Raw genomic sequence first — 23031 nt, forward strand, 5'->3', positions numbered from 1 at the left:
TGGAACAGAATAAAATAACTGTTAACATAAGATATATGGAGCAGAAGATCAATAGAACATTTTGTTTATCTCTACCTTTCCTTTCCCGAGGAATCAGATCTTAAAATCACCTCATTTTTTTTGCCAGTTTTAGCCCATTAGTAAAGCTTAGTGAAAGGCATTACCCAGAAAAAGCTGAAACAGTCATTAAATCAGCAGTTAACTTTCCAAGCATAGAAAAGAAACATAAACAAAATAATTCCATCAATTATCTTGGAATCGAGCTGGGAAAACCAAACTTTCATAATACTTAATGTCTTAAGGCAATCACTTTCAAGTAGTTCAGCATATTTTACTCTCGTTTGCTCAGATGCTTGTTGTCTAGGCAATTTCTCCTTTTCAGGGCTACTTTCTCCTTTTCAGTCTTTTCTCAAGGCTTATGAGGACCCACACAAAAGGGAAATCAAAATAGAAGGGAGTTAAAGCTAAGTGAGAAAATAAGGCGTGAAGATTATCTTTAAAAATCATTTATCCATTCTATCTGTTATCTTGGTTAGTTCTTGGAATGCCAGATAATGTATTAATCTTACTTTCACATTGTATCTTAAGAGCACATTGAGTTGTACATTCAAAAAATATTTAATGAGCACCTACTACATGCTAAAGTACCATGTCAGGCCCCAAGGATCCAAAGAGAAATAAGACATTTTCCTGTCCTTGAGAATTTCAAAGTCTAGGTAGGCAGAGAGGCATGTTTGGGGAACAGAGAGGTTCAGAGGGGTGGATACTTGGTACATGATAGGGCATGGAAAGAAGCAAATTTGGCTGAAAGCATTTTGTGGATTTTGGACTTTAGCCTTTGAATCCAAGGAAACTTAAAGCATAGGTCTCTCTGAGTTCTTGAACCTCAAAGGTATTTTAAACAAGATCATACCTGTTTTAGAAAGATAACCCTAGCAGCATATGTGGAACAAATTGAGGGTGGAGAGAAGAGAGACTAGAAGTAGGTTCACTGGTGGGCCAGGTAAAAGATGGTGAAGGTCTGAAAAGGGAAGGATGAAGAGGAGGCAGATTGGAGAAATGATCAGAAAGAGTGAAAAGAGCTAAAGACTTGCCTGAGGTTTCTACCTGAAACCTATAGGTGGATGGTGGCCAAAAAAGACAATAAGAGGAGTAAGTTGGTTGGTGGGGAGAAGATGAGTGCTCGAAAAATTTGTGTTGGACAAATGAATGTTTTTATGTAGTAGATTGTCTGAATTTTTATTAGGTTTTAAAATATATCATATGACTTTTAAAGGAGCATATTACCTCACTAGTTGTATTTTGCTTAAGAAAGTGTTAAAATCAGTTTGATTTTTCTAATCACTTGTTAGAAGGTGGAGGAAGCAGCCAACGTTGTAAAAATAACAACAGAAAATTCATATGCGTATAATTGAAAATTCACTACGTATAAATTATATATATATATAATTACATATATAATTAGTGACAATTGCTTCTTTATAATAATTTGCTACCAGAAAAATAAGACTGTTATGTATTTCAATATTTATTGAGCCCTTATTATATGTAAGGAACTGTTTTTCTGCTCAGAGGGGAAGGAAAGATTAAAAAAAAACAACTAATAAGCCATAGTTATAACTCTCAGAGACTAGACATGAAAACAAATATTATATAAGAGAAAAGGAATGGGACTACATCAAAATAAAAAGTTTTGTACAGCAAAGGAAATCATAAACAAAACAAAAAGACAACCGATTGTTTAGGAGAAGATATTTGCTAATGATACATCTGATAAAGGGTTAATATCCAAAATATATAAAGAACTTATACAACTCAACAACAACAACAACAACAACAACAAACAAAGAATCCAATTGAAGAATAGGCAGAAGACCTGAACAGATACTTCTCTAAAGAGAAAATACAGATGGCTAATAAACATGAAAAGATGCTCAAGGTCGCTAACCATCAGAGAAATGCAAATTAAGACCATAATGAGATATCACCTCACACCTGTCAGAATGGCTATCATCAATAAATAAAAAAACAACAAGTGTTGGTGAGGATGCAGAGAAAAGGGAACACTCATACATTGTTGGTGGCATTACAAATTGGTACAGCCACTGTGGAAAACAGTCTGGAGGTTTCTCAAAAAATTAAAAATGGACATACCTTTTGACCCAGGAATTGCGCTTCTGAGTATTTATCCAAAGAAAACCAAAACAATAATTTGTAAAGATCTATGCACTCCAATATTCATGGCAGCACAATTTACAAAGCCAAGATATGGAAGCAACCTAAATGCCCATCAACAGATGATTGGATAAAGAAATTATGGTTCATATATACAATGTTATATTACTCAGCCATTAAAAAAATGAAATCCTACCATTTGCAACGACGTGGATGGACCTAGAGGTTATTACGCTGAATGAAATAAGGCAGACAAAGATAAATACCATATGATTTCTAAGGAACAAAAAGAACAAACTAATCAGAAACAGACTCACAAATATAGTGGATGATATGGTGATGGACAGAGGGGAGGGGTGTTGGGGACTGGGAGAATGGGGTGAAGGGTCAAAGAAGTACAAATTAGTAGCTGATGCATTGTCACAGGGATGGGGAGCACGGCAGAGGGAATGCAGTCAGCATTAATATGATGGCTAGGTGGAGGGCCAGGGGAGGGAGGGAGCAATTGGGGGTATCGTCATATGAACTATATAGATGTCTAACCAATGTACTGTATACTTGAAACTAATTTAAATAAATTTAAAAAATATTGTACACCAACTATACTTTAATAAAAAAATTTTCAAACTTACATAAAAGGGATATATTGGATATATGATTTGTTGCCATATGGAATATTGTTTTGAGCATTGTAACAGAGATCTTTCAAGCATCTATTTATATTAAATGTGTAATGGTGATAATGAACCTGGCACATAGTATGTGCTCAAAGAATGGTAACTACTACTACCATTACCACCATTATCACTACCATCATCAAACACTTCTAGAATTGTGTTTAATGATCTAAATAACAACTTGGCAACAACTTGGATTATATATAGCAGTTATAAAACTAGAGTATCTGTTCCCTACTATTCAGCATTCATCGTTTTTCCCATCTGGTCTTTTATTTTAATTAATTTCAATAGAATTAATTTTTAGAGCAGTTTTTGGTTCACAGCAAAATTTAGTGGAAAGTACAGAGATTTTCCCTGCCCTCACATAAGCATAGCCTCCCCCATCATTAAAAGCTAAACAAAAGTAGTAAATTGTTACAATAGCTGAACATACATTGACACAAAGTCCATAGTTTACGTTAGGGTTCACTCTTGGTGTTGTACATTCTATGGGTCTGGACAAATGCATAATGACATGTATCCATCATTACAGTATTGTATCAAGTAGTTTCACTGCCCTAAATATCCTCTGTGCTCCACCCACTTATCCTGATCTTTTATTTTTTCAACAGAAATTGACTCACTTTTTTTCATTATAAAGCAATATATGCTCAGTATAAAACATAATTAATAGAGAAAAAAATCCCAGCATCACCCACCATCCAGAGATGACTGTAGTAAATATCTGTGTTTATTTTTCCAGACCTGGATCCTACTGCACATACTATTTTGCAGTTTGGGATATATATAAAACTTGATATATTCTGGGTCTGCATCTAGGGATGTTTGCAGCTTTCAGCTCCTGGGCTGGCTTCTATCAAAATGCCCACTGTTCACGAAAATCTGTGGAAACTTAGCTGGAAGAGTGACCACTCTACACCCATAAGTGCATACAGGTCTGTCAAAGCATACACCAAGTTTTATACTTTGAACACTGAAATGGCAATCAAGACTAAAGAAATGGATGAGGTCACCAGTCAACATATGACCAGCCACAGCAATGAAAAGAGAAGGACCAAAAAGGAACTTACATCAGTACTGACACCAGCCTTGTCTAGCCACCTGGAGACAGTGATTTGGGGCCTACTGAAAAAAACTGCTCAGTATGAGGCTTCCAAGTTGAGAGCCTCCTCCATGAAGGTGTTGGAGACTGATAAGGACTCCCTCACTGAGATATCTGCTCAAGGACCCACCAGGAACTGCAAGAAATGAACAGTCTACAAGGAAATGTACAAGAGTGATCTGGAGAAGGACGTTGTTGGCATATCTAGTGACTTTCAGAAGCTGATGTTTGCCCTTGCAAAGGGTAGAAGAGCAGCAGGTGGCTCTGTCACTGATTATAAACTGACTGACCCAAGAGTGAAGAGGAAAGGAACTGATGTTCCCAAGTGGATCAGCATCATGACTGAGCAGAGGGTATGTCACCTCCAGGAAGTATTTGAAAGGTACAAGAGCTACAGTCTTTATGATTAAGAAGGGGGTCAAAGGAGACCTGCTCCAGTGTATTCAGAACAAGCCTCTATTTTTGTGACTCCATCCAGAAAGACAGCAAGGGCGATTACCAGAGAGTGCTGCCATGCCTGTGGTGGGGCTCACTGAAACTCCAGCCGGCACAAGCATCCAGTAGTGTTCCTATGTTTCCAGCTAACAGTTCTAGAAAATCAGCTTGAGACTAATAGTCCCTATGTGTCCATCCCTGTAAGGATGATATTAACATTGTCCATGTACCCCCAAACTTATTTTAGTTATGTAAGCATTATCTGGCTTTCCTAGTTAGTCTCTCATTTTAGCTAAAGAAAGGAACAGTCCGAGGCATTGGAAGTAAAACCTATGATGTGAAACACATTGCCTCTTGTGTACTGTGTCATAAACAGATGAATAAACTGGATTTTTATTTTATAAACAAATCGAAAATCACTTAATACATTCCACGCATCTTTCTATCATAAAATTCACCTGCAAAACCATTTTAAAGACTGAATATTATACTATATGGATGCACTGATAAGAAGCACTTGCCAGCACTTGCCAGCCACATCTTATCTCACTCAATTCTCATACCAGCCACACAACATAGACATTATTATTGTCCTCATTTTAAAGATTAGAAAATTGAGGGCCAGGGAAATTGAGCAACTTGCCCAAGGTCATATGGCTAGTAATTCCAAGAACTAGGATACAAACACAGTTAATGAAGGCTCAGTCATTTAACTTATTCCCTGTTGTTAGACATTCATACTGTTGCCACATTTTTGCTTGCTCTTGTAAACAACGCTGTGATAACAACCTTTAAGCTAATTGTTGCACACATCCTTAATGAATTATTTAGGGTAAACTCATAAATTTGGAGTTTCTGGGTCACAAGGCTGTTGATACACATTGCCAAACTGCCCTCCAGAAAGCTTATACAAGTTTACTTTCTAGCAATATATGAGAATATCAATTTCCTTGTACCTCTCCAACATTAAATATTACTAGTTAGGAAACATTTGTATGCCTATTCTTAAGGCATACAGTAAAGATAATTTCTAAAGCAAGTAAGAAAATATTGTGATTTATCCAGTTTGGGATATTTTCCACCAATGCTCCCCTTTATTAGCAGTGATCACTGAGAAATTGTGCAATGACATGCACCAAATCTGAAAAATTTAGGTTTCCCCTTAAAAAAAAACTCTCAAGTATACATACATGTGTGTATACACACACACACACACACACACACACACATATACATATACACACCTTTGAACAAGCAGAATTTTACTATGTTTAACTCATGCTCATACTATCACCATTCAAACACCCAGAAAGTTCACAATATAGAATGTGAAACATTAAATGTTATAAGATTTATAATCCGATGAAAAGACATGCTAACTGGAACTTAAATATATACATATACTCTATGTAATTATGAAATTATGATGCTCTAGCTGTATAATAATGACATGTTATAAAAAAAAAAAAACAAAGGAAGAGAATTGCATGATGTGGCAAACTGTCCTAAACTAATTATGAAAGACTTCCTGGAAGAGATTATTTTTAACTGATAGCTAAGGGATGGGAAGGAACCAGTTTAGTTTTAGACAAAGGCTTAGAATTCCCTATTGGAAAACTTCATCCAGGAAATCCCGAGAAGATTGCCTGACTGAAATTGATGACATGAACAGGATATGCTGTGAAATGTCTGAGGAAGGTAGAATTTGAAATTGAGCTATAGTATGGTAAGCCACAGAAAAGTGTTTAACTTGGAAAAAATGTGGATTAAATATTGGACTTGACTGATTCAGTAATAATGTTGAAAATTAATTGTAGATAAGAAGGCTTCTGGAAGAGAATTATCCCACAGATTAAGTGCTATAGGTGGTGTTAGATAATTTTTCTATATTAAACAAAGAATTAAAATCGAAATGGTTTCCTGAGATGTCAATAAACCTCACTAGTATCTTTTACGTAAATTTCCATTGAGCCTTTCTCTCACACTCTAGGGGGAAAAGTCCTTGGGAGGAAGCAAGAGTGCCAGCACCAAGGAATGATGTGGTGGTAGTGGGTAGTGGGGGTGTTGGGGAGGGTGCTGGGCAAAGCTGATTCCCAAGCATTATCTTCAGTGAAGGAATTAAGATAGAAAAGATCAAGCTTAGTTCCATTTTAAAGAGAGACAACCGAAAACTATTGTAAAGACATTAAATTCGTTAAAAATAATTTAAACTTCACAAGTTTGCTATTTTAACCCATTTCCTACTGTAGTTACAAGAGATAAAACACTTAGAAAATCCTGAACAAGAGTTGTATGCTATGTTTATGAATGTCTCTGCCTAGTTCCTGAAATGATTTAAGGTGATATAGATTCTGAACATGAATTGAATATAGGCTAGAAAAACAGAGCATAAAGCAGGATCAGGAATGTACTAAATACGCTCTACTGGGTGGGACAGAAACTGGGTTTAGAGTTTATAGTTGCCAGTGTGAAAAGCAAAACCTAATCAGATAAATATCAGTAGCCATAAAATTAAAACATATTGCTCAAGAAAAGCACAATCGTTTCTGAGAGGAAGATGAGACATTTCTCTTGCTTATTTTGGAATAGGAGGGGCAGGGATGGAGAAAAGACATGGCCGTACCAAATTCAACAGAAGTTCCAGGAAGAGAATTCCTAGTGGAAAAGTAAGGAACAGGCATGCCAACCTCAGAGTTCTCAGGAGTTAAAGCAAAGGGGTAATTAGGGGACAAGGCACGGTCCCCATAGTTAGAAGAGGTCCTTGGGTCTCTGCTCATAAGTGGGGTGGAATGATTCTCTGATAGTGGTGAAGGAAATATTTGAGGTTAATTAAGAAAATAATTATGGATAATAGATATTTATAACGTTTGGAAAATAGGCATCTTTATTTGTATGTTAAATGATATCCATGGTTCTTCAATGCCCTGTTAATGGTGATTTTTTTTCCCCCAAAATGCTGTTTTACTTACACTGAAATACATGGAAAGCAGCACCAATTTTAAAATTTTTAAATTGTAGTAAAATGTTAGAATATAAAATTTACCATCTTAATCATTTTTAAATCTAAAGTTCATTAGTGTTAAGTACATTCATTGTGGAGAGTGGACTGCAAGCTGACAAGGTCCTTGCAATCTGTGAGGTCAACTAAAGGTTGCCTCGCCTCAAGAACCCTCCTAAGAATGGGGAAGTAAGAACTGATCGGAGAACAATGCGGTGTTGCTCTGAGACAGGGAGGGAAGTACGCTCATAGCCGCCAGCAGTTGGAACTGCAAAAGATCATAGCAGGGTGTGGGTTGGGTGATTGTGCAGAAGATGATTTTATCCTAGCCAGCAATTGTATGCTCTTATATAAAAGTAGCTTGTAAAAATAAAACTGTGCCATTGCTCCACCATAAGTGGACAGTGGACGTCCTGATCCCAGCTTTCTGTCTCCTTTCTTTTCTTAATCTCCCGCCGTTCCCACTCAGGTACATTCTCCAGAGCCGCACTGGACGTGGCAGGATTTACCACTTGCTGGACACGGCAATTCATATTGTTGTGCAACTAATCTCCATAACTCTTTTCATCTCGCAAAACTGAAACTCTATACCCATTAAACAACACCTCCCCATTCCCCCTTTCCTGCAGCCCCTGGGAACCATCATTCTACTTTCTGCCTCTATGAATTTGACTATTCTAGGTTCCTGCAGCACCAATTTTAAGGACAGGCCAGTATGAGATAGGACACTTAAATTTATGGTTCATGATATCACTCAATAATAACTGTATTTTTTAAAAAAATGATGTTTCTGTTTTGTAATGTGATGTATCAACTAGAAATAAAAACACCTATATTGTTGATACTTCGTGAAAAACATTCAAGTAATATAGAAATACATAAAGTAGAAGTAAAATTTTTTTCTCTAATTCCATGCTCCAGAGATAACTAATAAAAATAGATTGATACATTTCCTTCTGACATCTGCAAATATATATAAGATCATACTATACAAATGATTCTGAACCCTGGGTGAAATTACTAGGTACAAAGGTTAGTGACGCTGCTGAGGATGGCAGAGTAGAAAGATGGAAGGAAGCTGGGTCTCTAATGACATCACTGAGCCACTGGATTAAACAACCCAGCAATCTCCTTTCCTCAAGACTTCTTGAGATAATAAATGTCCCTTACTGTTTAAGTTGCCTCTGATTGGATTTTGTTACTTCTGCCAAAAGCATTCTAATTATCACATCACTCTCTTAGATAACTCAGCCTATCTATACTGAAGGCAAGTATATACCTTTATAAATCTTATAATGATAATAACGTGATACTTTCACAAAATAAAAGCATATGCATAATGCTGTTACAGTAATAAAACTTCAATAAAACTTGAAATTCCCATTACCAAATAAGATAAAATGACTTCAGTTCTGCCAAACACAATTCATGATATAAGATGGTTTCTTTTAAATATTCATTATATTAAATGGAACCTTATGCAAATCAAGAGCCTAGAATTCCTAAAAAAAAAATGCCAAGTACATGGTTACTCTATATATGTATTATTAGTAATAAAGACATCTAATATTTATTGAGCATTTAGTATGTGCCAGTGCTTTGCTGAGTGCTTTACATTGATTTTTTCACATGCTATAAGCTTTTAAAAAAAGCCTGTGGTAAAATACACACAAAATTTACCATTTTAACCATTTTAAGTGATATTAAATACTTTTACATTGTTGTGCTATATGGTTTAACTTTTTTCCTTTTTCTTTTTTTCTTCCAGTTTTTATTGATAGTATCTCACACTGATTAATGTAATCACTACAACAAACCTATGAGGCAGATACTATTACATTCCCATTTTACAGATGAGGGAATCAAGGCATAGAAAGGGTAATTTGCCTCTGAATAACTAAGCTGGTATGTATGGTGCTATTTATAGGTCCTTACCTCCCAGTCATTTGTCAACCCAATCCAACTTGTCTTCACCTCACCCCAGCTCTCTCTCCATTGAAACTGTTTTCAAATATAAGAAATTTATGAATTTCTCTCCATTTTGGTAACTCAAAGGACACCTTTCAGTCTTTATCATGTCTGACCACTTGACAGAATACGATTTAATACTTTTCCTTGGTTTTTCATGGTACTATTGTCTTCTGAGTCTTCTTCCGGCTCTCTGACCATTCTTAGTCTTCTTTGATGGAGCTTCCTCTTCTGATTGATGTTTAAGTAGCCTCTTCTCTTCCCTTTTATACTCTTTCTGTAGGTCAAATCATTTATTCTCGTAGCTTTAAATAGCAATCTATTGATGATTCCTAAGTGTGTGTCTCTAGCCCAGATCTCTATCCTGAGATTTAAACTATTATATCTAACATTTCCATGTAGAGATCCCAGAGAACCTCAAACTTAACATGTCCAAAACTAAACTTGTCTTCCCTTCTAAATTCACTCCTCTTCCAATGTTCCCTTCTTCTGTGGGATCGCCATCCCATTATTAGCTCAAGCCAGATATCTCGTAGCCCTCTTTGCCCCCACCATTTCCTACTCTCCATTGAATCTATCACCAATTCATTCTACCTTTTAAATATTTCATGAATATGACACTGTTCTCCATGCCCACTGCCATCACATTAGTCTGAGTTACTATTAGCAATTTGTCAGGGTTATTGCACTTGCCTCCTATCTGATCTTGCATCTACTTTTGCCCTCTTCCAACCCACTCTGCAGCCAGGGTACTCTTTTAAAAATGCAAATCTGATCATGTCAATCACAGACTTAAAATTCTTCAATGGCTCCCCATTGACCTTAGGATAAAGTGCAAAATCTTTTATTTATTTATTTATTAAAATTATTGGGGTGACATTGGTTAATTAAATCAAATAGGTTTCATGTGTACAATTCAATAACACATCATATGTATGCTGCATTATGTATTCATCACCCAAAGTGATTGCTTGCTTGAGCTAGAATGTAAATGTGATGAATACATAATGCAGCATACATATGATGTGTCATCACCATCCTCCACCAAATATTTGACCCGCCTTCCCCATATTCCTCTCTCCTCCCCACTGCTAACCACTAATCCACTGTCCGTGTCGGTGAATCTCTGTCATGTTTGTTTATTACTTTTAATTTTATGTTCCACATATGAGTGAAATCATATGGTTCTCAACTTTTTCTGTCTGACTTATTTCATATAGCATTATAATTTCAAGATTCATCCATGTTGTTGCAAATAGCAGTATTTCATCTTTTCTCATGGCTGAGTACTACTCCATTGTATATGTGTACCATGTCTTCTTTATCCACTCATCTTTTATAGGACACTTGGGTTGTTTCGATGTCTTGGCCACTGTGAATAATACTGCAATGAACATCAGGGTGCGTATATCTTTACAGATAAATGTTTTCAAGTTTTTTGGGTAAACACCCAGAAGAGGGATTGCTGGGCCATATGGTCATTTTATTCTTAGTTTTTTGAGGAACCTCTATACTGTTCTCCATGGTGGCCATAACAATTTGCATTCCCACTTAGCAGTGTGTGAGGATTCCTTTTCTCCTACAACCTCTCCAACACTTACTACTTGTCTTGTTGATGATAGCCATTCTAACAGGTATGAGGTGGTATCTCATTGTGATTTTGATTTGCATTTCCCTAAGAGCTAGTGAGGTTGAACATCTTTTCAAATATTTGTTGGCTATTTGTATAGCTCTCAAGAAGAGTCTATTAAGCCGCTGTCCATTTTTAAGTGAATTGTTTTTTGTTGTTGTTGAGTTCTATGAGTTCTTATATGTTTATTTTTTTAGCTTGACTTAGAAGGCCCTACAAGATCTTGCACAGTCTACACCTCCAACCTCAACTCTCACCACTTCATCTTTATTTCCACTCTAGCAAGAACACACTTCATTCAAATTCTTTACATACTCTATTCTCTACATACCGCACTCTTTTTCAATCTAGGCCTTTAAACATGCCATTTTTTACCTCCCAAACTAGTTAACTCCTCAAACTAGGTTAGATCTCTCTGGTAACTAGGTCTGGGCATAATACATAGTAGATTCCTAAAAAAATATTTGTTGACTTAGCTGAGTAGAAAAGAAGACTGGATATGTACAGGGGCTTTGATAGACAAGCAAGTGCTTAATAAATACTATTGAATGAGTAAATGGGTGAATTGATAGAGATTTGTTTAATGAATAATTCTAATTTTTCCCCAATATAACATTAGTATATTTGTGTTTTGAACAAAAAAGGGGCTCTAGTTGGTCGTAGACAGAGCTGCCTATGTAGCTGACCTGCCAACCCTAGGGCAATGTGACCCAGTGATCAGCAAATGCTTTTCACTACTTTGGACAAAGGTAGCCACCTTTATTTAAGGAATCCACATAAAGGATCTGTTTCTCAAACCAGAAATCTTCTATGTGACTGACCTTCCATTAAAAACACAATTTCTTAGATTGCTTGCTTGGGCTAGAATGTAAATGTGTCTTTGCCTGAATAAGCCACACATATACTGTTCAACAAAAGTTTTCAATTATCTGTATCTTCTCAGTGAACCTGCCCGAAAGACTCTCAAATGACGAGATTGAGCAATAGGAAAAAGCGACTTTTCCTTTTAATGATAACTGTGATCTCTGACCCTGTTTTCTTGCTTTTGCAACTTCCCTGGTGCCTGAAGCATCTGGGAGGCTGGCTCTCAGGCACCTTTATTCGGTCATGCTCTGCCCAAATGGCACCCATGAGTAGGTCAGCTCTCATGGATGTGAAGACAAACCACACAGTCAAGGTGGTGGCTCTGTCCTCTCATCCTCCTAGTTAATATTTATTTTCAGCACCCGTTCGATGCAGTTTTAACCCTCTACCTATTGCATTGCTGTGACTTTTAGGCCATTATTTGATTTTTGTACTAAAAAAATGCTTTGTTACAAAAATCAGCACACTTTTTTTTTTAATCTGGAGAGAAGATATTATGGTGACTGAAAATATGGTGAGGTATCAAATATAAATGTATAAAAGCCTTCTTGCTGTCCTGTTGGTCATATTACATTCATTTTATATTTGCTGGCAATATTGGAGGTTTCTTTTTTGTTTGTGTAAACTCTAATTTCTATCAAGGTGTCATGAATTTTTAAAATTTTGTATTACATTACAACTATCTCAGTGTTGGTTAACTGATTTTTGCCAGGGCCATTGTTGATCAAGCAAATAAATTCAACAGTCATTTGAGAAAAGAAAAAGGCACTCTGTAACAAATCTGACAAGTTCAATGACCGAAAGTAACCTCACAGGGTGGTGATCTGTTTATAAATTCTTAACTGGGCAGGTCATGGTGGGTCGTCATGCTCCAGGCCTATAAAAGATTTATCTTTGCAAACCCTGTCCATTTTTCTTGTGCATATAGGTTAATACACCTTTTCCAGACCCCTCAGAGGTATAACCACCCTCAAAGTAGCACATAATCTTGTTTAATTTTTCTTACATTCCCTCCTTAATTCCAAATGTATAAAAAGAACTGCAAAACTATCACTCACTGGAGTATTTGAGATCTTGCTTCCCAGCAAGTCATCAGTTTGGCTCAAATAAACTTTTATAAATTTCTCTATAGGTTTGGATGTTTTTTTTTGTGTGTGTGTTGACAGTGGGGATAATACTGAATATCATTCTATGAAGAGGAATATGTAGTTTTAAGATTAGGAGGCAATATTTTAAAATGGGTTCCAAGCTATAACATTTCTCTAAAATATGCTCTATAGATTCCATCATATAAAAAAAATCATGTAAGAGAAATCAATGAAAAGTTGTATGTTGACAAATTAGATAATCTAGATGAAATGCACGAATTCTTAAAAATACAAAAATTACAACCAATTCAAAAGGAAATAGAAAATCTCAAGATACCTGTAACTAAGGTAGGAGTTACACTAGGGGCCCTCCCCAGGGGAGCCAACATGAGAAACAGCCTTAAAACAATATCCTTGACTTAACTGTAGGGCCTGACACAATAATGAGGAAATGACAGAGAAATTCCCCAACATAGGCATGTGCAGAAGGACAGCTGGTGTGACCTCGAATTCACTTCTGCTTCATTATGCTATCATTATAATAAATTTACATTGCGATTTTGGCCCCCCCCCTTATGGGCAAAACGAATGCATTATGGGTATATGCATGCTCAAAGACAAGAAGGTTATGTATCTGTCAATCAAGGCTTGTAGGGGCGGGGCTATGGTGACGAGGAGGACCAAAGCTTTGCAAGCTTAATAAAAGAGCCCAAAGCAGGAGGCTTCGGGGCTGATCTCTCTTGGCAGTCCACTCTCCCTTCTGAGAGTGTACTTTATCTTCAGGGTTGACTTCTCTTAACAGCCTATTCTCTCATCTGAGAAGTGTATTTTTGCTTTCAATAAAACTTGCTTGCTTACAATCTTCTGGGCATCTCCCTTAATTCATTGTCACCTGACACCAAGAACCAAGGACCAGGAGTTCCAGGACTCCCTAGAACCAGTAACATAACAAGTACTGTAAAGAGCTAGAATCTGTTTCAAAAACCTTCCAAAGAAAAGTCTAGGACCAGATGGTGAATTCTACTAAACATTTAAAGAAGAATCAACACCAATCCTACTCAAACTCTTCCAAAAACAGAAGAAGAGGAACATTTCCTAACACATTCTAGGAGGTTAGCATTACCCTGATACCAAATCCAGCAAAGATAATTCAAGAAAACTATAGACTAATATCCCTTATGAATATGATGGAAAAACTCTCAACAAAAAAATAGCAAACTGAATCCAATAGTACATTAGAAAGATTATACACCAGGACCAAGTAGAATTTATCCCAGGAATGCAAAGGTGGTTCAACTTAAGAAAATCAGTGCAATACAACCAATATTAACAGAATCTCAATAGATGCACAAAATAGCATTTGAAACAATTCAACACCCTTTCATGATAAAAATACTCAGCAAAGAGCAAATGACAAGATTTTTTTTCTTTTAGGAACTTCTGCAACATGATAAATGGCATTTAACCAAACCAACAGCTAATATACTCAATGATGAAAGACTGAAAATTTTACAGCGATGATCAGAAACAAAACAAAGATGTGTGCTTTTTGAAACAAGAGAGAGGTGGTGGTCGATCAACATTGTGAATGCACTAACTGCTCCTGAATTGTATACTTTAAAAGTGTTAACTGTATGTTATGCGAATTTCACCTCAATAAAAAGATTCGTTATATGAAATAAGTATTATAAGAATTATAATTAAGAGATTAATGTTTATAGCAGTGTTTCTTGAAGTGAGAACTTGTCAGAAATGTAAATTCTCAGGCCCCATTCCAGACTTCTTTAATCAGAAACTCTGAGATTGAGAGCCAGTAGTCTGTTTTAATGAGTGCACTCAAGTTTGAGAACCACCATTAAGGCCAAGAGCACAATCTTGGCTAGTGAGGCTGCTATAAGCATTTTCTTACCGGACAGTTTTGGGTCCTAAATGTTGTACTGTTTCCTCTAGTTCTTAATGTGTCAGCTTGGAACACCTGTGAATTATCATCACTAAGAAGAAAAAGAAAACATTTGTCACTTACAAAATTTTTTTAAAGAAATAAGTTCAAATACTTAAATAGCAATGCCATTAATGTAAATGGCTTCTTTGTGGAGACAGCTGTGCAGATGTAGAAATTAAAACACCTATACACACATGCACACACACATATACACAAAACTTCAGTCGGCTGAGCCTAAATAAGGGTCCGTATAAGGTAAGGAATTCTCAAGCATGCCACTTTACCTGTAGTCATGCTACCAAGAATAAATATAATTTATTGTGGTTTTGAATACATAATTTTCTGTGTAAACCTGTAACTGATTTAAATTTATGTTTGGAAGTACAATGTGCTAGTACCAATTCCTTCTTAACTCCCAAACTTTCACACTAACAAGAGGGGTAACCAGTAGCAGGAATTGATAGAACCGATATTTTCAAACATGTTTCATTTGGCCTATTCAGTGTTTTGTTTTTGAATTAGTTGTGCACATTTCAAACACTGAGAGAGTTCACACAAATAATCCATATTCCAGATTTCTGGCTTCTATTGAACATTTGCAAGATGTTGCCACGCTGGGTCACATTCCCACGTGGCAACAATGATCTGAAGCTGAGCGGCTGCTGCCCGCTAAAGATGGTGCTTCCGTCCTCAGCTTTGATGGTGCCCACCTAGCCGGCCCCAGCCCTATTTGGGACACTGCAGAAGTTATTTTCTTTTTTATGTCTTCTTTTTGTTATAACTTTTTATTTTCAAATAGTTTAAGACTCACAAGAAGTTGTGACAATACAGAATTTTCCTGTACCTTTCATCCAGGTTTCCCTAATGATAATAAAAAATCATCTTTAACATTTTCTTTTTTGCCCCCTAAATCCAATTGGGTGCCAAGTCTTCTAGGTTTTACTTTTATGATCTTACTAATATCCATCTTATTCTTTTCAGTCTCCTTGCCCCAAACCAATTTCAAGCTATTTTACTTTTCCACAGACCCTGCAATAGTCTAATTAGTCACCTCACCTCTGTTCTTTCCTTACGGCCATCTCTCTAACAGACTATCTGATCACCTTCCTAGAGAATAGCTTGCTCTCCTGCTCACAACTTTCTGTGACTCTGAACTGCCTGCAGAATTCCGTTACTTACTATGACATTCAAAGCCTTCCACAATTTAGCTTCAAGCTTTTGGATTTCATATACTAAAATTTCAAAACAAAATCTTGGCACAAACATATGGTGGTGACCATTTTCTTTGGTCAAGTTAGGACATTTAAAAAAAATCTCACCACCAACACCATTGTTTCATTTATAAAAGGACATTTATGTAGTAAAAAAAAAAAGTAGGAATAGAAATCTCAGAGTAAGGTATAGTCCTGCCCAAGAAAGGATGATCGGCAACTATATAACAACATATTTAAGTATGCTGTACTTAACTTCCTTAAAACTATGAATTGGTGAAAATGTCACCCAGAACAAGCAATGGTCAGCAGATGAACATTTGGGAGCGAGTGATACAGACAGAGTTGACCAGCTTTCCGGAATACATCTATGCTTTTCTGCCTCCAAGTCTGTTCCATATACTTGGAATGCTGTCCCAGTTCTCCAGCCCTTTCTCTTTCAGTCTGCATCCTATTAATCTGTTAGGGTGCATCTCAAATACCACCTCTCCAAGAACCTTTTCCTTATCCTTCATCAATTCTGCTGTCATTTCTTATTCCTTTCATTGAATTCCCCTAACACTTTTTTCCCTCCCTAAGCACAGACCTAACTCTACCATATGTTTAAGGCCTTCGTATATTGATTTTTCCTATTAAATTAAAACCTTATTGAGCCTTGAGGTACATTTTGCAGCATGGTAATTTGCATATAGCAGGCAGTTAACTCAATACTTTATGAGAGAATATATGTATGGGTTTAATTTTACTGCCTTTCCCAGTCATTTTCCTTATAGGAGTATATTCTAGAAGTCACTGATGAGGAAGTTAGGAAGATGCTAATGAGTTACACATTTCTACTATCTTTTGTTGGGCGGAGGGAGTAATTCTTAAGGCTGGCAATTATGTTCCCTCTAAATTTTTGCCTGCCAATTTTATTTAATAAGACTACAACTAAAAGAAATCGAGGCAGTATATACTTCAATTGGTATGAGTCACTCAGCATGATTTCATAAAATCCTAGGTGATATCTGGAACTGAGTTAAGTGCTATACTTACAACTTGGAAAAAGTGAAGATAATGTAGCTAGATAGATGTTCAATGCTCCACATCAAATGATCAGTAAGCAGCTCTGTCTAAATTACAATATATTTATGTCAATTATATTCCCAAAGCAATCATTCTTCATGGCCACTATTGTTCTTCCAGGTTTGTAAGACTGTACTAAATCAGATAGTGACAAAGTTTTTCTACAAAGAGCCAACAGTAAATACTTTGGGCTTTGTGAACTATACAATCTCTGTTGCAACTATTCAACTGTAGTGGGAAAATGGCCATGAACATTAAGTAAACGAATGGGCACGGCTATGTTCCAATAAAACTTTATTTAAAAAACAAGGTGGCAGGCTGGATTTGGCCCGTGGGCAGTAGTTTGACTTTGAGGCAAAAACCATTTAAATGCAGGGTCAGGCTAGAGGTATTTAAAAGGGGAAGGCACTGGCAAAAATCCAATAACTTAATCTCTAATTCCAGTAAGAGCCAGAGAAGTTGAAGAGAAAATGACTATCTTTAAATAAAGTTATTGACACCAGTAGTGAAGTCAGCCAACTAGAGGGCTAAAGAGTACAAAGAACCAAGAGGTTCAAAACTTTTGGCATTGGTATTTTTATTAACATAAGATGTACACAAAGCAGTGCAGAGACTTCTTAAAAACAGTAACACTTGTACTAAAGAGCTGACATTTAATGAACAAATTCTGCAAATGCTGGTGCAAGAGAGATTGAATCTTTACGTACAGGAAACATCAAGCAAAATTGGAAAATTACCTGAAAGGGGTGCAATGATATTTAGCGAGCTGTGAAAGAGGCAAAGCAACAAGTATTAGAGGCCCAGCTAAGGAAAGGTGAGAAAAGTGAGCAGTGTACATGTGCAACTGAAAAGAACTGAGGTGAATATGAATTCAACTAAGGCTGTTTCATTCTACTTTGTTTTTCCTTCAGTGTAACTTTTCTGACCACACCCTAAACTTGCCACAACAGCACAAAATATGCCCTCAGATCATTTGGATGAGTTTCCTGACCTCAGGCATGTCATATATCATTCCTATCCTTTCTTTCTCATAAACAAGAGGCTCTGGACTTGATCTACTTTGTGGGTTCTTTACCTTAAACTCCTACTAAATAAAGATGCAATTACCCTGCACCCTTCTGTACAAATTTCACTTCATACATCAGGATCTTAAGCTATGGAATTCAACACTGCAACTATGCTCTAATAATGATAAAAATAAAAATTTCAAATCTTTTGCAGAACAAAGCAAAGTATGAGGGAATAGCTCTGATCACTCTCTTTGCTTCCAGAACTTTGGGGATTGAAGAAGGCGGCCTGCACCCCAACACTTATTAAACAGGACTCACATGTTCCTTCAAGTATATACCTTCTATCATCTATTGGCAACTTGTTTTTTTCATTTCATAAGTCTTCCAATAAAACCAACATTCTCCCTAAGTGCTTTCTCCTACTAGCAGAATGGGTCCATAATTCATTTATTTGCACAATGGGATTAGAGTAAAATACTGAATTTATAGGATGTTCTTGTTCTCAGCACAACATGCAGAGGTGCCCCTGACTTATTTTTCTATCTGCCTATTAAAAATGGGAATGTATTATTTTTTCGTCAGTTTGCTTTTTATTTTGCAACTTTTACCTCGAATTACCAGAAAACTGAATTTCTTTAATCAGTTTAGCTGTTGATTAATGGTGGATAAAGCACTAGCTTAGGAGTCAGGAGCCAGATTCTTAGTACTGGCTCTACTACTATGCCATTTTAGAGATTTATGGATTTATGGGTCTTGGTTTCCTCATATGTTAAACAAAGACGGTAGTCCTAGTCTTTGAGTTCATGTCTAATGGTTGCGATTTATAACTATCAGTTAGTATGATGCCAGCAAAAGGGGGCGGGGCAAAGTTAATAACATGTAGTGAACACACTTTTCAGACATTTTTACAATATTGAGAAAACTTTATGATGCTGGGATATGAGATTCGAGATCTCACTTTAAAATTCTGTTTTAAGAAATAATACGCTTGAGTCATGCCAGACCTTTGGATATGTGCAGAAAATACTGTTAACTCTCATTTAGGGCAGTGTTTCTAAGTCATGTGCATTTTTCATTATGAGCCCTCAATGAGCCTTTTTATTTTATTCTTGTTTTTTTCTCTTTTTTAATTTTTATTTATGTTTATCCACCCCCACTCCCACTCCCCCACCCCTGGCTACCTCCCACTTCCCCTCTCCTCCCCTACCCTCTGGTAACCACTAGTGCATTGTCCATGTCCATGAGCAATGAGCCTTTTTAGACATTTCTTCCAATCACTCTCCCTTGAAAATCCCCACAAAATTTCCATATGAATGTATGTCTGTGCTTTATACATAGAAAGAGTTATATATTTTTTCACGCTCTCAAAGAACCACATTGGGGACAATATCAGCCATTGAGAATGCAAAATTTACGAGATGAACTTTCTGTAATACTTAAACTTTTTGTTCAAATAAAATTAGGTATAAGAAAGGTCCAATTCGATTTGCTTGACAACCATGCTTGAGGTGAAGGTCAGAGGTGACAAAGCAGCTGAGAGAACGGCAAAAATTACTGTCCTCACAGAAGATGTAGAGGTGAGGGTGGGGAGTGTTGGGTTTCTTTAAAGGAGTGTATAAGGAATGGGGCGAAGTTAGAAAAAGTGCTCCGCACCAATTAGTTGCTGCTTTCGGGTATTGGTGGACTGTCAGAAGAGGACGTTTAGGTTCATATATACATGTCAACCTCAGGGCGGGTGTGTGCTCTCTCTCTGGCTAAGCCGTCCCACCTCTCCCATCCCCCTGGGCTGAGGGGTGGGATCTCTGGAATCCAAAAACAAAGGAGATGCCTGCAGAACCTCGATGAATGAAGGGATGTGAATGCTTCCGGAACTCACTTTCCCCAATTCTTGCCACCCACTCCCCTGCTTGCCTCCTCCAGTATCTTAATCCTGCTCACCCAAGCCCACTGATCAAAGGGGCACTGTTGAATCGTCTCAGGATGTTGCCGTCAGTGGTGGTTGAACTCGGCTGCAGCTCCAAGTCTAGTTCCATTTTCTCCTGTGCCATATCCGTGTTGAGGAAGAAGCTACTGTTTAGGTCTAAGTTCTCAAGGTTTTCTGGCTCCCGTTCACAAAAAGGCAAGTCAATTTGGTGAGATAATGTAGGGAGGGAGAAAAGGGGGAAAAAGAGATGAGAAGAGGAAGCTCTTAGACAAGAGAGGTGCTCATTTTTGCAGCCCTACCAACCCTAACATCAACGGGCACAAAGTGGGGCAGGACTGGCTCTGAACCGCCTACCCCCCCCCCCCAGCTCGGGTCCCCTAACTCTGAGACCTTCCACCTCCAACCTTATCATGAAAATGAGGAATTTATCTTAGTCACCTCCGCGAATATTTCTCCTTTTTCTCTCTCAGCCAAGGGTATGCCAGGTAAGCCTTTCAGGTTAAAGCAAAGACTACAACCAGCGGACTTGTAGAATCTCTTGGGCACCGCCCCTCTGCGCATGCGCTCCGTGTCTGGCGCACCAGTGCACGCTTATACGCAAGCAATGAGCATTATTGCGTGTACCTTGGTCAGTCTAGGCTAGAGGCGCACGCGCATTCAAGGAGCCGCCTGTTTTTGCCGAGCTCTGTCCCCCCGCCTCTCTTCCTAGTGAAAATTCACTGAGATCGTTCCTTTTCTCCTAGTTAACCTTGAAATGGTTTCATTAACCATTATTTAGGAAACAAAGGGTGGGGGAGGAGTAAGATGTATGGGAGAGATGTTCTTTCTGCCCTATGCCTCTCAATTTTCTCAATTTTGGTTAACCCATTAACCCCATATGACTGAGGCCAACAAGCTTGTTACCTCTCATGACGAATTTTTCCATCCTGTTACACTAGACACACTATACCTTTGTAATTTTTAAAAAACTAAAGCCTGGGGGAAAAAAAAACAAACATAACCACTCCTAAGTGCTTAGAGGCCACCTGCTCTCAAAGGGTCCTGTTTGGGCACTATCTCAATGGAATCAATTGTGCAGATGGATCATTGTTTTCCATATAGCTTCATTATTTTTTTTATCATAATGATACAGTGTGTTTTACATTGAATAAACTATAGCTCCTCCAAACTATTCATCTAAGAAAAAGATTTAAGTTAAAGCAGGGAGGCTTATTTTCTTAAAACAAATATCTCAGAATTTAGTATCCATCCAATTAGTGTTTCCATTTAACAATGCTGCCATGGCTCAAAATATTTTAAGAACTACCCTTTTAGAATTTTTTACCATCAGTTAATGAGCCTTAATTTTGTAAAACCACGCATTTTAGGAACCATATAGGGAACTGGCAGAGAATGCAAGTGCAACTAGTGAAATGGGAGTTATTAATTAAAAGTCACAATATGGCATAGCACTTTACAGTTTAAAAATTGTTTTCACATACTTATCTCAATTGGTTCAATCATTAAACCTGCTCAACTAATCAGTGGTGAACTTAAAATGAGATTGTCTTGAAATAGTTCCTGACATGTTATGACATGAAAGATCATAATAATTCTTCCTTCATTCCGAGAATAGAATAAGAAAAGCTTAATTATATTAGGCAGAATTAGGTTACCTAAATCCTAGACACTAGGATGATTTGAAGTCATCATTCCGATGGAAGATGGATTAAAAATAGCCACCATTTTGGGGGCACTTACTCTGTGCTAGGTACTGTCCTAAGCACTTTAGATATGTGGTTGCATTTAATGCTTACAGTAACTCTTTGAGGTAGGCACCATCACAATACCCATTTTTCAAAGGAGGAAACCAAAGCCCAGAGGGGTTACTCAAATTACAGCTACTAAGTTTCAAAGCTAAGATTCCTCTGCCCTTCTATTTAAGTGAAAAGACAGACAAGGTACCTCTGGATATTCTCCTGGACACTATTTCTGTACTTATAAGCACTTGATAAATACTTATTGTTCTATGAATAAATGCAGGTTTAATAGTCCGTCCTTCACAGGTATCTTGTAAAGTAGGTAAATCATTTCTATTCTACAGTTGATAAAACTCCAGAGACATTAATAGCACATAATCAGGTAGCAGTAGAATCTGAGCTGGTACAAAGATCTCCTGAAAGCCACTGTTAAAGTTTCCAGGGTACTTAAATGTTTATGAAAGATGGCAGCTAAAGATGAGTAAAGCCAAGGTGTATGCAAGAGGCAGTGGTTAAATACAGAACGGTGGGTAAAAATCAAACTGAATAGTAGGAAAATATGGAGTACACCAGAAAACAAATAGATCTTACCTCCACTGTACAGCTCATTTTATTTTTCAAAGTTCGTTAATATTCTTGGCAGGTAATAAAGTCTAATGGATATATTTTGAATGAATAGACAAAATCTTATGCCTAAGCATTACAGATAACTGATTTAAAAAAATCTAAGTATAGTAACACTAAGAAAATAGGCATAATAAAACAAGGAAAAAGCAACTATGACTGTTTCTAGAAAAAGGATAGTAATATGAAATGACTAAATATATGAAATGGATAAGTTTCTACTTATTATCAAAGAGGAGGGATTCTCTCTAAAGTGCAGCTACGTGTCAGGAACTGAAAACCCGTAAAGATAGAGACCAGACTCAGTACATACACGAGTTGGCATGTCAAAAGGAACAAGTAAAACAAAAACAAAGAATTCTGTATGCTGTAGTGGCAAACACAACATTTAAAGAAATTTTAACATCTTCCCATATTTACCCACACATGATTATACCAACCTAGCTGTGTTCTATGATCAGCTCTTGCTGTTCCGAAGTAATATGCCATGCTTTCAGATTGTTGGTTTGCTTAGATCTTTACCTTAGCAGTTATGCTACTGCTGTTTTTGTATGTCTGCTGCCGTCTGCCCCAGGA

At 37.1% G+C, this 23031-nt stretch overlaps 1 protein-coding gene and 1 pseudogene across 19 annotated transcripts in view; one reads left to right on the forward strand and one right to left on the reverse strand.

Moving 5' to 3' along the window:
• FAM122C (family with sequence similarity 122C) overlaps nucleotides 1-20661 on the reverse strand; it is a 127139-nt gene extending 106478 nt beyond the window's left edge. For all 19 annotated transcript variants that reach the window (XR_002777924.1, XR_002777922.1, XR_002777921.1 and 16 more), the window contains exons 1-3: nucleotides 20531-20661; nucleotides 20107-20266; nucleotides 14850-14931 (exon numbers count right to left, since the gene is read on the reverse strand). Coding sequence is in view for 14 of the 19 variants with exons in the window: in XM_023525288.1 (XP_023381056.1) it covers nucleotides 14850-14931; nucleotides 20107-20216 (192 nt within the window). In the remaining 5 variants the exon portion in view is untranslated. The remainder of the gene's footprint in view (nucleotides 1-14849; nucleotides 14932-20106; nucleotides 20267-20530) is intronic.
• On the forward strand, nucleotides 3690-4425 carry LOC105308111 (annotated as a pseudogene).
• Nucleotides 20662-23031: the final 2370 nt, after the last annotated feature.

This window comes from Pteropus vampyrus, unplaced genomic scaffold, assembly GCF_000151845.1.
Source record: "Pteropus vampyrus isolate Shadow unplaced genomic scaffold, Pvam_2.0 Scaffold548, whole genome shotgun sequence".
Taxonomy (NCBI): domain Eukaryota; kingdom Metazoa; phylum Chordata; class Mammalia; order Chiroptera; family Pteropodidae; genus Pteropus; species Pteropus vampyrus.